At 40.4% G+C, this 21427-nt stretch overlaps 1 protein-coding gene across 1 annotated transcript in view; it reads left to right on the plus strand.

Annotated features, from left to right (window-relative positions):
• LOC124138299 (HIV Tat-specific factor 1 homolog) overlaps positions 1-21427 on the plus strand; it is a 57630-nt gene that overhangs the window by 2889 nt on the left and 33314 nt on the right. Inside the window, exons 3-6 of the mRNA XM_048383920.1 lie at positions 3259-3688; positions 5153-5355; positions 7985-8154; positions 12625-12718. Coding sequence (XP_048239877.1) covers positions 3259-3688; positions 5153-5355; positions 7985-8154; positions 12625-12718 — 897 coding nt within the window. The remainder of the gene's footprint in view (positions 1-3258; positions 3689-5152; positions 5356-7984; positions 8155-12624; positions 12719-21427) is intronic.

Consider the following 21427-nt stretch of genomic DNA (forward strand, 5'->3'; position numbering starts at 1 on the left):
TTAAGCCTTGATGTCTAAGGCAACGCCAATTACCGTGTAGAGTTGTGTCCCTTACCTTTCAAGATCTGCACGTATTGAGTTTGAAGGCTAAAAATAAGAACAGTCTTGGTTCTCAGGCACTGCCCGCATCGTCATAAAGTCCGCCGCACAGTTAGATTTTATTTCCATTAAGAAAAAAATATATAAATCCTTAAATATTCCTTGTCTCTAACACACAACCCTGACATTGAAATGCTACAATACTTAAAAACAATGTGATCCAATATAATGTTTAGTTACTTCCCTTTACATGCTCATGCTTTACTTCGCATCTCATGTTATGGTCATGGCGGCAATAGGAGTTTGTGTGCTTGCTTTGCCTTTTGCAAATTTGGTCAATGAAAACATGAAATTTATGATAAAACATCACTAGATATGATGATTTACAAATTCAATGGTATTTGTGTACTGTATGCTGGACAATGTTTCATATGCAGAGATAAGGATTACATGTGTTTTTGTCTCATAAAAAAAGCCGGAAATAGAAAGCAGCTGTTCACACATTTTCTTCCCTATCTATGGGTGATTTAGTTTAATACTTTATGTTATGGCTAATATCATAACTGAAAAGAAATTTTAATACAGAGATAGGGAGACAGAAGACTTTGTATCTCTAATGACTAATGTTTGTTTCAAGGCGAGTTCATGGTGAGTTGATGTGATTTGCCGATCAGTTCATTCACGATTTCGCCGAAATTAATGTCAACAACAATGAATGAAATCTTGGATAAAAGTAACATAATGTATTACAAACATAAGTCCAGAGTGAGTGAGTTGGGTTTAATGCTGCTTTTAACAGTATTCCAGTTATATCGCAGCATGTCAGCTTAAGGTGGGAGGAAAGCCCAAAGTCATGCATGTCTCAGACGTTTACCACTTCGGTGAAACCGACGAGCACGGGTATGGTGCTGACAAACCTAGAAACATACTTGGGGCGAACCGGGATTCGAACCCACAATCATAGGTTTCTGGCGTAATGTATTGCAAACATAAATCCAGATACACAATAAACAGTCTTATAGCCAGATGGTAATAAACAGGAGTAACATGCGTACGTCAGAACAGATTTGTTGACATGCTTCTTCCAGTTGTGTGTGCTCACGTTAACGAAATAAATTCAAAGCTCAATGTATGCGTGTATTATGCACACACTGGTAGTCAAACAGTATTCCACTATTTTACTCATCAAGGAATCCATTTATGTAGGGAGGCCCTTTCTCAGGTTGATTGTCCACAACTGTTTATTGGTTACACACTAGGGACGGTCGGGTAGCCTAGTGGTTAAAACGTTTGCTCGTCATGCCGAAGACCCGGGTTCGATTCCCCACATGGGTAAAATGTGTGAAGCCCATTTCTGGTGTCCCCCGCTGTGATATTGCTGGAATATTGCATAAAATCAAGCTCACTCACTCACTGGTTACATACAAGAATTGTTTTTTTTTGTTTTTTTAAATCACGGGACTGGTTGTTGCCTTTGTTATTGTTTTTTTCCCGTGAGTACCCGGATGATACGCAACGCAACTGAGCGTGACAAGAGACAGGGCTAGCGTCTGCAAGGACAGCAAAATAAACTTGGAGGCACCATTTGTTTTACCCATTTTTGAACACTGATTGGTTAACCGTGATCTATAAAGATTTCGACAAAGGGCGCATGTTAATTAATTTCTTCAGCCTAAACAAACAGACAAAAAGAACGGCGGAGCTCATCATTTGGAAATTCCCCTGATTGTTATAGTATCAATGCAGTGAAAACATTTTCGGATTGTGTCGACAATACGATTACTACTCCCTTGTTGTCATCCACATTTTCTGGTATAACCCTACACTTGTGTATTTGTCGTCATTCACTTGAAGCTCAGTTAATGAATTTTTTACAGGTATAACTAGTGGTAGCACCACTCAGAATACCTGACGAAGGTTCCCATTTGGCATTTATTGTGTCTGGGGTAATTATTCAATCTAAATCCAGGTTTGAAGTGAGGTGAAATGTGTGTTATGTAATATGCACGTGGCAGCCCAGCAAGAGATGAATGATCAGTTGCTTTACTTTTTTTGTAAATCAGCAGATCGTTCGTAGTCATCAAAGGATTAATAGAAAATACATTGATAGATTAATCACTGTTATCTTGCACGGTGGATATGTCAAAATTGAGTGTTTACATGACTATGTTTACTAAAACAAAGGGAATACACTCATATCATGGCGTGAAGTGCCGATGTAAAAACAACATATTACGTTTACCGATATACGTTGATTAATTGCTCATTCTTATCTAACTCAATGGATTTTTTTTAGGAACTGTGGACGTTATGAAAATAGTTGTCACGTGGGCTTTCTCAGCTGACCTTTGAGACTTGACACCTATGTGAAACACCTGAAACAATCTAAGTGATCAGTTGAGAAACGAACATGTGTTATAATATCCCGAAATGATACATATATATTTTAAAATATTTGATTGTTACAGAGACACGTGACATCAAATACGTTTCTTTGTACAGCTGCAGACGTTTGGGATATTGTTCCTTTGTGTGGATATTCACGATACATTCCTCGAACAAGGAAGCTGCCTAAAATTATACACATAAATTTGTTAGGTTGTAATTATGATATTCGCATTTTGTTTTCCTTCATTTGCAGTAGCATTGGACAGATTAATTCTTGTTCCTCTACGTCTTGGTTGGGAAATTTTTCGATGCGCGATAAACGTTGTTTTCACAAGTCTTTTCCTTTGTATATTACAGTCAATTTGTAAAATGTGATTCTCTCAGGCAATTAATAAAATGTGTAAATTCTGCTCTATCATCCGGGTACTCACGGGGAAAAACAATAACAAAGGCAACAACCATTCCCGGGGAATTGCTTTAGATCAGTGCCCCTTTATATCCAACTTCATTCTTTGTGTTTTGTTTATAATTAGAATTGGTAACCCGGTCAGGAGCCTCCTAGAACGTAGAGACAAAAGAATACTGCACAGGGAGAAGAGAACACAACGCAAAACACCGCAGTATAACATCTGACCTTTTGTCAACTATCTCTATAAGTCTACTGTCACTTGGCGCCTTTTACAGGCTTTTTAGGGCGCCTATTACAGATGCCTTGTTTACCCTTGATTTCAACATCCAACAACTTGCAGGTCAAGGTAATAAGTGTAATAATTTAATATCACCTGTTAAAGCTGTTTGATATACCTCCAAATTATCCCATTCTATTCCCAGATTGATGCTGACTTCATTGCCCAGTACCAACTGAATTATGGAGGACCACCCGCTGAGGACACAGCGAAGGAAGGAAAGAAGGACGATGGCAAGACAGAAGAGGAAAAGAGAAAGGAATATGAACAGTATTGTAAGGACTACTACAACTACTATGCCGACTACTACAATCAGCAGAGTGGGGAGAATGGCAACAATGATGAGGAGCAGAAAGAAGGGGAAGCTGTTGATGGTCAAGGGGGAGATAACTCTGCCAAGGGAGACAACTCTAAGGAGGAACCTTATTCTTATGATGACTATTTTGAATATTATAAATATTACTATGGAGAAAATTCTGGAGAAGGACAGAGTGGAGAGGGAGAGAAAGAAGATGAAAAAGTGGAAGAAAAGAAGGAATCAGATAAACCAAAGGCCGGAGAGAAGAGGAAAGAAGGTAGGTTGTGCCTGCAAACTATAAACTGAGGCATAAGCTGTCAGCTTTAACAGCACAAACAGTTATGCCTACACATCCATCTGTTGCAGATACAGGGGATTTTATGATGATTACATTTTTCGACTCATGTGACTGACAATTCTTTTAGGCACTGCAATTGATATTGGGTTTAGGATGGTACCAATTTTTGCCGCCCTTATCCCCTCCCACTCGCAATTCCCTATAATAAATGACCAGTCCCTAAATCCCTTAATTAAATTTTTTTTATTTGAAAAAAACCTGACATTTTTTCATGCCCTACAATTAGTTGACATGAATTTTGCTATTTAGACTCTTTAATCCGACAGTCTCGCACTCCAACTCCGAAACACCTAATTTGCAACGAATTGCTGAAATCACTCATTAATCCGACACAGTGATCAGCGTACTCCGTGGTCATCTGCCCACGAGTGACGAGCTGGCGCCAGGGTCGAGCCAAGAAAAGTGGCTTTGATGTGGCAAGGGTAGAAACTTTGATGAAGGCTAGTGGACACACTTGCCTCGGGAAGATGGACCTGCATCACTTCGGGCTTTCCTCCCACATTGAGCTGACACTGTGATATAGCTGGAATACTGTTCAAAGCAGCGTTATACCCAACTCAGTCACTAGGACACAAAAGTATGCTAAACTACTAAACTCTTGTGTATCTTAATTACAGTAAACTGCGTTTATAACGAACATGGTTATAGCGAACTGACGGATATAACAAACTGTTTTTGGATCCCATCCATTTGCAGTATATATGCTTATTACGAACTACGGTTATAACAAACTAACATTAGTGGTCCCTTTGAGTTCATTATAAACATAGTTTACTGTACTTGTAAGGCTTAAAAAAGTAAAAGAATTGCTTCTCAGGCAATGGCTTTGAAAATACAGTGTGGGCGGGCAGTGCTTTTTTGAGGGGTTGTTCAAGCTGGTATGTAACCAAATTTTGTTAACAATAATTTCAGCGAAATCATGTTCTTAAGTATTGTAGCATCTCATGAACAGGGTCGTGTATTTTTTTAAAATGGAAATAAAAACGAAATGTGCGGCAAACTTAATGATGATGCGGGCGTTGCCTGAGAACCAAGAGGGGCACAGATGGCCCATTCGTCTAAGGCGCCGTGATTCGCTGTGCAGAGTTGAGTCCCTTGGGCACGCCAGAAACCTATGATTGTGGGTTCGAATCCCGGTTCGCCCCGATTATGTTTCTAGGTTTGTCAGCACCATACCCGTGCTCGTGGGTTTCACCAAAGTTGTAAACATCTGAAACCTGCATCACTTCGGGCTTTCCTCCCACATTAAGCTGACACGCTGTGGTATAACTGGAATACTGTTAAAAGCGGCGTTAAACCCAACTCACTCACTCACTCACTCACTCAATGAGAACAAAGACTATTATTTTTTTAAGCCTAATGTATTGTGTTGTGTGTGTGCAGGCTGGTTTGAGCATGACAGTGAGAAGAGCGCACATGTGTACGTGTCCAACCTGCCCCTGGACATCACGGACGAGGAGTACAAGGAGCTGATGAGCAAGTGCGGGCTCATCATGCACGACCCCGGCACCAGGAAACCCAAGCTGAAGCTGTACCGGGACCACAACAGGGAGCCCAAGGGGGACGGGCTCTGCTGCTACATCAAGGTGAGGGAGGGGGTTCCACACTGGTTGCAGATCGCCTCATCCGTGTCATCTCATGTGTCTCGTTTTTAGGGCTGCATGGTATTACCCGTATTACAATAAACCACAATACAAAATTGAAACAATTACATATCGGGATATGTTTGTGATATAACGTTATATTTACAGTGATTTTGTGTTCTAAGTTTAAAATGGGGCGGTCGGGTAGCCTAGTGGTTAAAGCGTTTGCTCATCACATTGGAGACCCCGGTTCGATTCCCGACATGGGTACAATGTGTGAAGCCCATTTCTGGTGTCCCCAACTGTGATATTGCTGGAATATTGCTAAAAGCGGCATAAAATTATACTCACTCACTCAAATTTAAATCGCATAAAACAACTGCTATTGTCAATCTTTTTACGTCATTGTGATGAAACTGCACGAACAGCTTCTTGATAAACCTTTAGTTACAAGCTTATGTTGTTATCTCCCTTGATTTGTTTACAAATGGCGGATAGGGACAAGCAGATTTCGAAGTTGTCACTAACAAGGCATTTTTCTTTTGACTCTTTTGAGTTAACTTTGAGTGTTAATGAGTTTTAAAATAATGAAAAAAAATTCATGAAAATGAAAACGGAAGAATGTTCTGTTTTTCCCCTTTTTTTATTTTGAAATAATCTAACAATGTATGATTGTACAATGGATACTGTGATGCAATTTGGAGGTAAAAGAATATTAAACAGTGGACAGGACTCAAGTTTTCTTTCACAATATATCGCAATACATAATTTGGGGCCATACACAGCCATACAGTCATTTTCATACTGTCTGAAGGGATAAAACCGAATTTTAATGGAAATGTCCAGGTTGCTTTTGTACAAAACAACCTTAGCACTAGACTGTCGTAAGTCTATGTTAACATATGGGAGTTACGATCACCTTAGCGCTAAGATCGCTTTGTTCAACGGCACCCTGGACCATTACAGGACTTCATAGGATTTACTCCTGGCATTAAATGTAAAAATTAAATTTTATAGCAATTTATAATGTTCAAGAATTTTCAAACAATAAGGCTGTGGAAAGCTGAGACATGGTTATGATAGGTAACACCTCAAATATCAAATTTAAATAATTTCATCTCTTTTCATGAGAAATAAAAATGGCAATATAATTTAATGAATTTGTCTGGTCTTATTTAAACATTTCTGATTATTTAGGTCAGTTATAGTTTAATAATTGCCTGCTAAGAAGATTGAGTTGGCAGGCTCGCTGATTTGGTTAATGCATGTCATTGTATCCCAATTGTGCGGATTGATGCTCATGATATCGATCACTGTATCTTCTGGTCCATGCAGACATGGTTATTTACAGACCGCAGTCATTAAGATGGGATATTGCTGAGTGTAGCGTTGAACAACAAACAAACAATCAAACAATTCATTTACTGTTCAGCTCCATGCAGCAAGTTGGTTAGTTGGTTTGTTGTTTAATGCCACACTCAGCAATATTCCAGCTATATGTCAGAGGTCTGTACATAATCGAGTCTGGACCAGACAATCCAGTGATTGACATCATGAGCATCTTTCCACACAATTGGGATTAATGACATGCATCAACCAAGTCAGCGAGCCTGACGACCTGATCCCGTTAGTCGCCTCTTACGACAAGCATAGTCGCCTTTCACGGCAAGCATGGGTTGCTGAAAACCAATTTTACCCCGGATTGTCACGGGTCCTATCAGCAAGTGCATCTGTGGCTCCTTTGTGGTGTGTACAGAATGTTAGTGTGAATACAACAGCTGATGTGTACATCATTAATAAGACTGGAAACATAGAAAGTATATCAATCATTAATATCTTGTTCTCACTTGCATTGAAATCTAAATGTATTTAATATGAAGTACTTGCAAAGTGTATAACCATCAACCTGTATAGTTTTAGAAATACAGTGGATGAGTAGAAGATCGCTACAATAAAATTGCCTCACAACGCTTTGCAGACCAGTGATGTGATCGGTTAAGTTTGTAACTGTATTGTTTGCGCCCAAGACACTGGTTATTACTGTTTACAAACTGAAAAAGTTGGAAAAATGATCTTGGATGATAAATAGGATCTCACCCTTGTGTCTTTTGATATCAAATTTATCAACACATCGATAAAAGTTAAAGCTCCTCGGGCATGTTGGCAAACCTTGAAGTTTGAAACTTTTACCATTTTGTGTGGATATATTTTATATCAAGATTGTCGACGTTTTGGGGTACATGGTGTATGACAGTCGTTGAATGGTTTCAGTGCAAGCTAACCAGGTAACAAGAAGGCTAGAAGTGTAGTCATCAGCTACCCGACTCTACTGACACATCACACTCATAACACGCCTTCTCTTCCAGCAAGGGGGGCACGGTTGGCAATTCGCTGTGCATGGTTATGTCCGATGGTCAAGCTAGAAACCTATGATCATGGGTTCGAATCCTGGTTCGCCCCGATTATCTTTCTAGGTTTGTCAAAACCATACCCGTGCTCGTGGGTTTCACCAAAGTGGTAAACGTCCTGCATCACTTTGGAATTTCCTCCCACATTAAACTGACATGTCATGATATAACTGGAATAATGTTAAAAGCGACATTAAACCCAACTGACTCACTCACTCTTCCAGCAAGAGTCTGTTGAACTTGCCCTGAACATCCTAGACGGGTCCGAGGTCCGAGGTCACAAGATATCCGTAGAGAGGGCCCAGTTTCAGATGAAGGGACAGTACGATCCTTCAAAGAAGAGGAGAAAACTCACCAATAAGGACAAGCGGAAACTAAAGGAAAAGCAAGAAAAGTGAGTGTCAACATAGTCAACTGCAACTGTTTTTGTTATGTCTGAAATGGCCACATAGTAATCCATGCTTAATTGTGTCACTGCTCACCAGTAGAGTGAAATATGTTAGATTACATTCGGTTCTTTCTAGCATATTTGCTAGAAGTTAATCCTCCATTTTTTATAGATAATTGATAGATACAGTCATCCCCCGCAATAACGCCCTTCGCGATACTGTGGATTCCGTTGAACGCAGGGTAATCAGTAATGGCTGTTTCTCATCTGATTACACATATTTGGTGAGAGTACAGCGATGACCTAATAAGATAAATATCCAAACAACTATGAACACCTGGTTTGTTTTTTATTTGCTAAAAACACACGACGTAGTTTCTCCAAATCTAGACCTAATTACGATCCGACTTCCAACTTCATCAATTTAACTTCAATTAACATTTACCTTGTTAGTAAGTTGTTACCCTTTCATATGTTGCAACAGTGAGTAATTTATGAGATCAGTGCTGTGAACTTTCGTGAATAGTTTTGAACATCAAGCGTTTCCGTGTTGTCATTGGAATAACGACATGGTGGGTGGGTGTTCGTTGCGGCTTAATCCGGAGCAACATCCGGACAATAACCAGAAAATTTTTTGAATCTCATCAATAAGTTAAAAATTATATAGTGATCACATCTATTGTCTGAAACAAAGCGATCAACTGTACGTGTACATTTGTCTAAAAACAGTTATTGTCTGATTCATAAAGTCACAAGGGGGCACAGGTGCCCCAGTCGTCTAAAGCGCCGCAATTCGCTGTGCAGAGTTGCGTCTCTTGGGCATCTCAGAAACCTATGGTTGTGGGTTCGAATCCCGGTTCGCCCCGATTATGTTTCTAGGCTTGTCAGCACCATACCCGTGTTCGTGGGTTTCACCCAACTGGTAAACGTCTAAGACCTGCATCACTTCGGGCTTTCCTTCCACATTAAGCTGACACGCCGGGGTATAACTGGAATACTGTTAAAAGCGGCCTTAAACCCAACTCACTCACTCATAAAGTCACAAAAAGTAACCATGTATACTGTGATAAATATTTGTATCCGTTGTCATATACTTTTATTATATGTAATAAATCCTGAGTGTTGTATCACTTCCATCGTGTGTCTCTACATTCCTGTGGCAAAGTTGACACTCTCCAGATTTTAATGCGATCACCCTGTCATTGCCTTCCTTTTTGTAAGCAAATAGCGTACGAGTCATTTGATTGTCTAAGCAACTCACATGCCACCGCTCCATTGTTTGATAAGGTATGTTGAAATTAGCACGAAATTGGCACCTTTGCAGAGTTTAACTATTGTAACATTGGTTTTTGAAATCAAACTCTCATGTTATTTTATACCAGTATAATAATTTGCAGTCTGAAACAGTGTTTAACTGGCTTATTTGTCGAAAATATCGTGTGGTTAGTGGCTTCGTTCAGGACAGTTTGTGACTTAACAATTTGGGTTTGTCTAAGTATACATTATTTTTTTACATCTATATCTTACCATATTTGTATTCAAAGATCCCAGCAGTCAAGGTTGTTAACAATAACGGGATACCTAGACTTGTACAAAAGATCAACCTTACGAATAAAAAGCACACAAATAAAATCATATTTATTTATTTTTCTCACAAACACCATCAATTTTTCTGCCATAACCATGCACATTTATGCACATACATCCTTAAGTGTGCATACACATACAGTACATGTATTCGTGTCCTCGTTAGTTGAACAATCACCCGACCTACATTACATAATTGGAAAAACGCGGGTGTCAATGGACCCCGAGACCCGCGTTATTGCAGGGTATGACTGTAATTAGTTAGCCATTATCGATCTCTATGATCTATATCAATAGCCAGCTCTACAATGTGGACATGATGCATTTTAAATGATAATGCAAAAACCTTTACCAAGGCTTACTCTCATCTTAATCGGGGGCGGTCGGGTAGCCTAGTGGTTAAAGCATTTGCTCGTCACGCCGAAGACCTGGGTTCGATTCCTGACAATGTACAATGTGTTGAGCCCATTTCTGGTGTCCCCTGCTGTGATATTGCTGGAATATTGCTAAACTCACTCTGAATCATTTCTGGTGTTGCTGATGTGACAGGCCTTCCAGTAAAGGGGACCCATGAAGATCTGGGGTGGAATATAGGTTTTCAGCAACCCATGCTTGCCGTAAAAGGCAACTATGCTTGTCGTAAGAGGCAACTAACGGGATCCGGTGGTCAGGCTTGCTGACATGGTTGATGCATGTCATCAATCCCAATTGCGTGGATCTATGCTCATGATGTCAATCACTGGATTGTCTGGTCCAGACTCGGTTATTTACAGACCGATGTCATATAGCTGGAATATTGCTGAGTGTGGAGTTAAACAACAAACAAACAAATCCAGTAAAGGGGTTGTCTCCAAGTCTCTCCCTGCCACGCTTAACAGTGGCATAGGAAGCGGCATCCTTCCCTAGTGTTGTACTCATACCTTCATGGATGGGTTTTGGTTACTGTATTTGACGTAATAAGCGCCCAGGGCGCTCTCAAAATTTGAAATAGGGGGCTCTTATTAGAATAAAATTTTGGAGAAAAAAAACAGAGTTGAAAGATTGTAAATTTCATGGTTTATGCTGACAGCCTGAAATGATACAAAATAAAAGTCTGTGTGTATTATACACGACAGATATATTTATCCAGAATTTAATTACCCATAATTAAGGATGCATATAACACATGAGTGCGTATTATACACGAATAAATAAGTCATGTGTACATTGATCAATCGGAAGGGGTGCTAATTGGGATTATTCACTAGCCATAATATTTGCAAATATCGCCGTGGGTGCTTATTAGAGCAGGGCGCTTATTACGTCGAATACGGTATAAGCTCATTACTTGATTACTGCACATTCCTCAAGTTTGTCCATTTTCCAAAGCTCACAGACCCCTGCTTATTTTCCTGAATAGTCACAGCGAAACAGTTTGTTCAATTGACTCAATTTTTTGTGGATAACCTCCATGACATCATGTAATGGCCACAACAAAAGATTTTACAATTACTAAGTTCCTTCTATGTGAGGCTAAGAACTTATCAATGAAACCTCATCGGTAAACCCTCCCTGAATGGATCGGGTGGTCAGACTAGGTGACTTGGCTGATTGCATGTTAGGGCTGCAACGAATAACCTATGAGGCGAATACGATTCGTATCACGAATATAGGGTAATAAATACGAATATTAGTTCACGAATACAATGATAAGTCAGCAGTTGATGTATTATTTGTTATATTCAGTGAAACATTAACAACATAAATTATTTGACATGGTTTGTTAATTATCTATATTATACATTTATATACTGCACTTATCCAGGTACTTAGTGTCAGTTTCTGCTCAAATGCTACAATGACCAGTGACCAAATTCCTGTCAAATTAAATATAATAAGAGTGTTGTCTTCAAAGAAATCTATGCATATCATATGTTCTTATGGACGTTTTAGGTACAGGGTATGTAAATGCACATGATTGCATATTAATAAATATTCGATTCTAGTGGCCACGAATAACGAATTCAATTCATGAATGGATACGGTTCGATTCACCGAATACGTGAATGAATTGTAACGGCCCTATTGCATGTCATATCTGAATTGCATGGATCCATGCTCAGGATGCAAATCACTGTATTGTCCAGAGTCGAAGATTTACAGACAGCTGTCATATCGTGGGTTATTGATGAGAGCGGCGTTAAACAACACACAAAACATCCCCAACTGTTCAGATCTGCCTTTCAGAGAAAAAAGTTGCCTGTCCTGAAGCAGTGACAGACTAAATAGTCAGTCTCTGACAAACTCCCATCTTCCCGAGGCAAGAGAGTTTATCTGACTTTATAAATCCAGTTTCCACCCTTGCCGAACTAGGCTGGAATTGCTGGGTCCGATCGTAGCGCCACCTGTGGCTATTACAAGTTATGTCCCTTCTATGAACCAATCAGATTCCACCTCTCGTATCACTTGCATTTGTTTCAAACAAAATGTCTGTGCCCAGTCAATACGATCTGGTCGATAATCAAGATCTATGTTTTGATAAAAGGGGTCTTACATTGCGAAGTGCATCAAATCTAATGAGCACCTTGATTTAAAAAGTATCTGTTGACAACGAGTTGGCAGGGCACATGCTTTGCAAATCCTGCAATCGACTGAAATCTGCATGACAGTTTACGAACTTGATTTTTGATTTTTTTTTGGATTGCACAATTTTGATTGGACTATGCATAGACTCGTTAGTCCAGCCAAAATGTATCTCCATAATACCAGCCTAGATCGGCAAGGGTGGAAACTTGACTTTTATAGTCAGTTAACTCTCTTGCCTCTGGAAGAGGACAAACTCCATGCTGATGTCATCCATGCTTTATGTTTGTTAATACAGATTCATTGACACTTCTTTTTGTTGTCTAGGCTGTTCGACTGGAGACCTGAGAAAGAAGACGCGAGGTTGAAATGTGAAAAAACTGTAATCCTGAAGAATATGTTTGATCCTAAGGAGTTTGAGGTAAGAATGCTTGTTTCCTGATCGACAATCACTAAAATTCTGTGTCAGCTTGTTTGGCGGCGGACAAACCCTGGACCAAATGTTTGTTGCTTTAACAAATCCACCTGTCTGGGTTCCAGGTAAGAACTGGTCCCCAGAAGCCACTTTATGAATCTCGTTGTCAGGTTCAGTGACTTGGTTGATAGCGTGATACATATGCCCGAACAGGGTTGATCGTTGCTCACAATATCAAGCACTGTTTTGTCTGGTTCAGAATCCATTATTTATAGCATGTACAGCCCGTCATCATACCGCTGGCAGATTGCTGGGTGCTTAGTGCTGAGTTAAGCAATATATACACTGATTTTAATAAAACCATTGGGACCAGCCGCTACAACATCAGGTCAGACATGTAGAGAGAAAGAACTTCAGTTCAGACATGTACAGGGGCGGTCGGGTAGCCTTGTGGTTAAAGCGTTCGCTTGTCACGCCGAAGACCTGGGTATGATTCCCGACATGGGTACAATGTGTGAAGCCCATTTCTGGTGTCCCCCGCCGTGATATTGCTGGAATATTGCTAAAAGCGGCGTAAAACCATACTCACTCACTCACTCACTCAGACATGTACAAAGAAAGAACATCAGGTCAGACATGTACAAATAAAGAACTTCAGGTCAGACATGTACAAAGAAAGAACAGCAGGTCAGACATGTACAAATAAAGAACTTCAGGTCAGACATGTACAAAGAAAGAACTTCAGGTCAGACATGTACAAAGAAAGAACAGCAGGTCAGACATGTACAAAGAAAGAACTTCAGGTCAGACATGTACAAATAAAGAACTTCAGGTCAGACATGTTCAAATAATGAACATCAGGTCAGACATGTACAAAGAAAGAACATCAGGTCAGACATGTACAAAGAAAGAACATCAGGTCAGACATGTACAAAGAAAGAACATCAGGTCAGACATGTACAAAGAAAGAACTTCAGGTCAGATGTACAAAAAAAGAACTTCAGGTCAGACATGTACAAAGAAAGAACTTCAGGTCAGATGCACAAATAAAGAGGGGGCACGGGTGGCCCAGTCGTCTAAGGCGCTGCGATTCGCTGTGCAGAGTTGCGTCCCTTGGGCACGCCAGAAACCTATGATTGTGGGTTCGAATCCCGGTTCGCCCCAATTATGTTTCTAGGTTTGTCAGCACCATACCCGTGCTCGTGGGTTTCACCGAAGTGGTAAACGTCTGAGACCTGCATCACTTCGGGCTTTCCCCCCACATTAAGCTGACACGCCGCGATATAACTGGAATATTGTTAAAAGCGGCGTTAAATCAAACTCACTCACTCACTCACTCACTCACTCACTCACTCACTCACTCACTCACTCACTCACAAATAAAGAACATCAGGTCAGACATGTACAAAGAAAGAACATCAGGTCAGACATGTACAAAGAAAGAACTTCAGGTCAGACACATACAAAGAAAGAACTTCAGGTCAGACACGTACAAATAAAGAACTTCAGGTCAGACATGTACAAAGAAAGAACATCAGGTCAGACATGTACAAAGAAAGAACATCAGGTCAGACATGTACAAAGAAAGAACTTCAGGTCAGATGTACAAATAAAGAACATCAGGTCAGACACATACAAAGAAAGAACTTCAGGTCAGACACATACAAATAAAGAACTTCAGGTCAGACATGTACAAATAAAGAACTTCAGGTCAGATGTACAAAGAAAGAACTTCAGGTCACAGATGTACAAATAAAGAACTTCAGGTCAGACATGTACAAAGAAAGAACATCAGGTCAGACATGTACAAAGAAAGAACATCAGGTCAGACATGTACAAAGAAAGAACAGCAGGTCAGACATGTACAAAGAAAGAACTTCAGGTCAGACATGTACAAATAAAGAACTTCAGGTCAGACATGTTCAAATAATGAACATCAGGTCAGACACGTACAAAGAAAGAACATCAGGTCAGACATGTACAAAGAAAGAACATCAGGTCAGACATGTACAAAGAAAGAACATCAGGTCAGACATGTACAAAGAAAGAACATCAGGTCAGACATGTACAAAGAAAGAACTTCAGGTCAGATGTACAAAAAAAGAACTTCAGGTCAGACATGTACAAAGAAAGAACTTCAGGTCAGATGCACAAATAAAGAGGGGGCACGGGTGGCCCAGTCGTCTAAGGCGCTGCGATTCGCTGTGCAGAGTTGCGTCCCTTGGGCACGCCAGAAACCTATGATTGTGGGTTCGAATCCCGGTTCGCCCCAATTATGTTTCTAGGTTTGTCAGCACCATACCCGTGCTTGTGGGTTTCACCGAAGTGGTAAACGTCTGAGACCTGCATCACTTCGGGCTTTCCCCCCACATTAAGCTGACACGCCGCGATATAACTGGAATATTGTTAAAAGCGGCGTTAAATCAAACTCACTCACTCACTCACTCACTCACTCACTCACTCACTCACTCACTCACAAATAAAGAACATCAGGTCAGACATGTACAAAGAAAGAACATCAGGTCAGACATGTACAAATAAAGAACTTCAGGTCAGATGTACAAATAAAGAACTTCAGGTCAGACACATACAAAGAAAGAACTTCAGGTCAGACACATACAAATAAAGAACTTCAGGTCAGACATGTACAAAGAAAGAACATCAGGTCAGACATGTACAAAGAAAGAACATCAGGTCAGACATGTACAAAGAAAGAACTTCAGGTCAGATGTACAAATAAAGAACATCAGGTCAGACACATACAAAGAAAGAACTTCAGGTCAGACACATACAAATAAAGAACTTCAGGTCAGACATGTACAAATAAAGAACTTCAGGTCAGATGTACAAATAAAGAACTTCAGGTCAGACATGTACAAAGAAAGAACATCAGGTCAGACATGTACAAAGAAAGAACATCAGGTCAGACATGTACAAATAAAGAACTTCAGGTCAGACATGTACAAATAAAGAACTTCAGGTCAGACACGTACAAAGAAAGAACATCAGGTCAGACATGTACAAAGAAAGAAAAACATGAGGTCAGACATGTACAAATAAAGAACTTCAGGTCAGACATGTACAAATAAAGAACTTCAGGTCAGACATGTACAAATAAAGAACTTCAGGTCAGACACATACAAATAAAGAACTTCAGGTCAGACATGTACAAAGAAAGAACATCAGGTCAGACATGTACAAAGAAAGAACATCAGGTCAGACATGTACAAATAAAGAACTTCAGGTCAGACACATACAAATAAAGAACTTCAGGTCAGACACATACAAATAAAGAACTTCAGGTCAGACATGTACAAATAAAGAACTTCAGGTCAGACATGTACAAATAAAGAACTTCAGGTCAGACATGTACAAATAAAGAACTTCAGGTCAGACATGTACAAAGAAAGAACATCAGGTCAGACACGTACAAAGAAAGAACATCAGGTCAGACACGTACAAAGAAAGAACATCAGGTCAGACATGTACAAAGAAAGAACATCAGGTCAGACATGTACAAATAAAGAACTTCAGGTCAGACACGTACAAAGAAAGAACATTAGGTCAGACATGTACAAAGAAAGAAAATCAGGTCAGACATGTACAAATAAAGAACATCAGGTCAGACATGTACAAAGAAAGAACATCAGGTCAGACATGTACAAAGAAAGAACATCAGGTCAGACATGTACAAATAAAGAACTTCAGGTCAGACACATACAAAGAAAGAACTTCAGGTCAGACACATACAAATAAAGAACTTCAGGTCAGACATGTACAAATAAAGAACTTCAGGTCAGACATGTACAAATAAAGAACTTCAGGTCAGACATGTACAAAGAAAGAACATCGGGTCAGACGTTCAAAGAAAGAACATAGGAAAGACATGGATATTTTAATGGTGCTTCACAGATTCCCAACTCATGAGGGAGCATGACTTGTCTCCCTTACCTCGTGAAGATACAAATATGGTAGACTCTTCAAACTCAGCTTCATTCATGTCATAAATGGCCAGGAATATTTACTAGTCACATGACTGGTTAGTTACATCTCATGCAGTATCATCCAATGGCGTCATGCAATCCGATTTAGCATTTTGTTTCATGATAGGCGATACAGTAACACGCCACCCCAAGTAGATACCAGGTCGAGTTATTGCCAAACATGGTTCATCCTACTCTTGGAAAATGATATGAACTTGTGATGCACTGATATTTCAGTGAGGCATGACACCCGTCATTCTTTGTGGTCATTTTACGTGGATTGTGGCATTTGGTGCAAAGGGAGCTTGGATATAATATGTCAGCGATCCAGATAGGACACGCAAAATAAATCTTCAATTCCCAGTTGAGTTCCTTGTTTACAAATATGCTTGAACAGTTTAAAAAAGCAATAGTATAACAACACTATGATTAATAACCCTTTTAGTGTGTGTACCTGCATTTCTTAGGGGCGGGCGGGTAGCCTAGTGATTAAAACGTTCTCTCATCACGCCAAAGACCTGGGTTCAATTCCCCACATGGGTACAATGTGTGAAGCGGGGGCACTGGGTGGCCCAGTCGTCTAAGGCGCCGCGATTCGCTGTGCAGAGTTGCGTCCCTTGAGCACGCCAGAAACCTATGATTGTGGGTTTGAATCTCGGTTCGCCCCGATTATGTTTCTAGGTTTGTCAGCACCATACTCGTGCTCGTGGGTTTCACCGAAGTGGTAAACGTCTGAAACCTGCATCACTTGGGGCTCTCCTCACACATATAGCTGACACGCCGCGATATAACTGTAATACTGTTAAAAGCGGCGTTAAACCCAACTCACACACACACACACACACAATGCGTGAAGCCCCTTTCTGGTGTCCCCCCTCAGTGATATTGCTGGAATATTGCTAAAAGGGGCGTAAAACCATTCTCACTCACCTGTAGTTGTTTACAGATGTGTTTTTACTGATTGTATGCTGGCATCATATATACAGGGACTCTACCGCAGTGAAAAAAGCAGTAATGCTACTTCTCACTTGAAACTTTATTACGCATGTAAATCACTGTTGCGGGTTTATGCGACATGCGACACCTTTCGGGCAACACATGTACAGATGCAAATTAGAAGTCCTCTAACACAGAATTTTAAGCAGGTTTTTTTTTTCCTTAAATCTACTCATAGGTTTAGACATACCCAAATAGACTGGACTCAAGAGAGTTAAAATATATTGAATACCCCCCAAAATATCAATACATGATTATCCAATGTGAATGATAATGTGGCTCAAAAATTATCTGGAGCTTATATGTAAAGCTAGGGGCCCCAGTAGGTCCAGTTGTCTCAGGCGCCGTAATTGGCCATGCAGAGTTGCCTCCCTTGGGCATGCCAGAAACTTAGGGTTGTTGGTTCGAATCCCAATTCGCCCCGATTATGTTTCAGCACCATACCAATGCCCATGGGTTTCATCGAAGTGATAATGGACCGCCTCCGTGGTCTAATGGTAGAGCGTCCGCCCGGAGAGCGGAAGGTCCGGGGTTCGATCCCCAGCCGCGTCATACCAAAAGACGTTAAAAGTTGGTACTTGTTGTTACCCTGTCTGGCGCTCGGCATTAAGGGGCTAAAACAAGGACTGGTCAGCTCGGTATACTGTGTCTGAGTGGGGTATTCATGTTAAACTGCGGCATGGTATCTCAGTGTGCTGGCACTATAAATCGGCATCAGTCCGGACCAGTTCAAGCAGCCATACACACACACACACACGTGCATGCACGTCTCTATATAACCCCATTTCACCTCAAGTGATAATGTCTGAGACCTGCATCACTTTGGGCTTTCCTCTCACATGAAGCTGACATGATGTGATGTAACTGGACTACTTTTCAAATTAGTGTTAAACCAACATTGCTCACTATGTGCAAAGCCTATAACCCTCTCCTCCCTCCCTCCCCCCCCCCCCCCCCCCTTCCCACACACTGGAGGTCAGCTCCAATATTTGTCTAAAAAATCTAGCCAATCCTGCTATTAACTGTAAATTGTGAAAAATTTGAAAAAAACATTTACATGATAAGAATATAAATAAGGGTAAGATATATGGATGAACAACTCTTTATTACCTTTAGGAGCGACGTTCTTGCAGAGAATGGTTGACAAGCATATATACCATATAAACAGGTATGAGGCAGTGGTACTCCTCTGTATAAACACTGCATCACACTTGTACATATGCTTGTCAACCATACTCTGTACATCAGTTGCTTGTTAAGGGTGTTTAAACCTAAACGTCGCTACTAATTGTAATAGTGAGTGAGTTGTTTTTTACGCCGCTTTTAACAGTATTCCAGTTATATCGCGGCGTGTCAGCTTAATGTGTGAGTAAAGCCTGAAGTGATGCAGGTCTCAGACGTTTACCACTTCAGTGAAACCCACGAGCATGGGTATGGTGCTGACAAACCTAGAAACATAATCGGGGCGAACCGGGATTCGAACCCACAATCATAGGTTTCTGGCGTGTCCAAGGGACGCAACTCTGCACAGCGAATCACGGCCCCTTAGATGACTGGGCCACCAGTGCCCCCACTAATTGTAATAAAGAAGTTGTTCATCCATATATCTTATCCTTACCTAGTACTCTAACGTCTGCCTCTCAAATGCATGTGTTGCAGATCTATAAACATAATTATGGATTTATCGTTTAATCTCAGATCCAAGATTCAGCATCTGCTAATTTATAGTTTATCTGCATCACAACTTTCGACGGCTTCCATGGTCCAGTGGTAGAGCGTCCGCCTTTAGAGCGGAAGGTCTGGGGTTTGATCCAAAAGCCGTGTCAGCACTCGGCATTTAGGGGGTAAAACAAGGACTGGTCGGCTCGGAGTCAGTATACTGTGTCTGAGTGTGGTATTCATGTTAAACTGCGGCATGGTATCTCAGGTAGCGCTGTAAATCGGCATCAGTCCAGACTAGTACAAGCAGCCACACACACACACGTGCATGCACGTTGCTATATATAAGTGCAATAATCTTGGATGCGACATTAAACCCCATTTTACCTCACCATATCTACTTTTGCATGACTTGCAATGATGTATTGACTAGGGCTGTTACAATTCACTTGTGTATTCGGTGAATAGAACCGTATTCATTCATGAATTGAATTCGTTATTCGTAGCCACTAGAATCGAATATTTATGAATATATGCAATCATGTGCATTTACATACCCTGTACCTAAAAATATCCATAAAAGTTTATTAAAACTTATTAAACATGTTAAATGCATAGATTTCTTCAAAACCAACACTATTATGATATTTAATTTAACAGTATTGTGGTCACTGGTCATTGTCGCATTTGAGCAGATACTAGTACCTGGATAAGTGCAGTATATTAATGTTTAATATATTAATAATTAACAAACCATGTCAAATAATTTATGTTATTGTTTCACTGAATATAACAAATTATACATCAACTGCTGACTTGTAATTGTATTCGTGAATTAATATTCGTATTCGTTACCCTATATTCGTGATACAAATTGTATTTGCCTCATAGTGTATTCGTTGCAGCCCTAGTATTGAGGTGAGGTGAAATGGGGTTTAACGTCCAAGATTATAGCACTTAACTAGCGAGGTGCATGCACGTGTGTGTGTTTGTGTGGCTGCTTGTACTAGTCCAGACTGATGCCGACAGTATACTGACCCAGAGCCGACCAGTCCTTTTTTTAGCCCCTTAATGCCGAGCGCCAGACAGGGTAACAACAAGTACCATCTTTTAACGTCTTTTGGTATGAAGCGGCCGAGGATAGAACCCCGAACCTTCCGCTCTCTGGACGGACGCTCTACCACTAAGCCACGGATTCGGTCCCCTAGTATTGACATATTATCATGATAATACACTGAAAGCCATTGAAATGACAACATGTCACAACTCATGCATTTGTTCGATGTAAGTTCAATGTGAGCTGTCATGCATGCATTGATTTGTGACACCAGCACGCTGTGCACACTACACTGCAATCTGATTGTGCATTCAATCGCATCGGTGCAGTTTCTCTAGGATGTCACTGACACAGGCCACATGTTGCTAGGGTGTCTGTCACACTCACACCTCTAAATCAGTCAGACTGGTCTGTAAATCAGTCAGACTGGTGGGACCTTGGTTGGATTTTATCATTGCACATTCACATATGTATCATAGAAATGATGAAAGTAAATCACCTGTATACAGTGACCCTCGTTAATGAGGACTCCACACCTGGATGATAAAGAGCATCTCACCCAAGTGTCTTTTGATATCAAATATATCAACATGAGTTGATAAAAGTGGAAAAACTCCGAGGCTTGCCGAGGACTTTATCCACTTTTATCAACAAGTGTAGATATTGCTTCATCTCACCCGAGCACGATATATATCCTTAGGGAGCCAGGTTTGGATGATAAATCAATAATCTCATCCGAGTGTCTTTTGATATATATCTCTGGCTTATGGTATTAAGGTCTAGGGTGGGTACCATACAATGTCTGCTTATGGTATTAAGGTCTAGGGTGGGTACCATACAATATCTGTTTATGGTATTAAGGTCTAGGGTGGGTACCATACAATGTCTGCTTATGGTATTAAGGTCTAGGGTGGGTACCATACAATGTCTGTTTATGGTATTAAGGCCTAGTATTGGAACCATGCAATATCTGCTCATGGTATTCAGATCTAGGATGGGTACCGTACAATATCTGCTCAT

Source organism: Haliotis rufescens, unplaced genomic scaffold, assembly GCF_023055435.1.
Source record: "Haliotis rufescens isolate VD_foot unplaced genomic scaffold, xgHalRufe1.0.p SCAF_5, whole genome shotgun sequence".
NCBI lineage: Eukaryota > Metazoa > Mollusca > Gastropoda > Lepetellida > Haliotidae > Haliotis > Haliotis rufescens.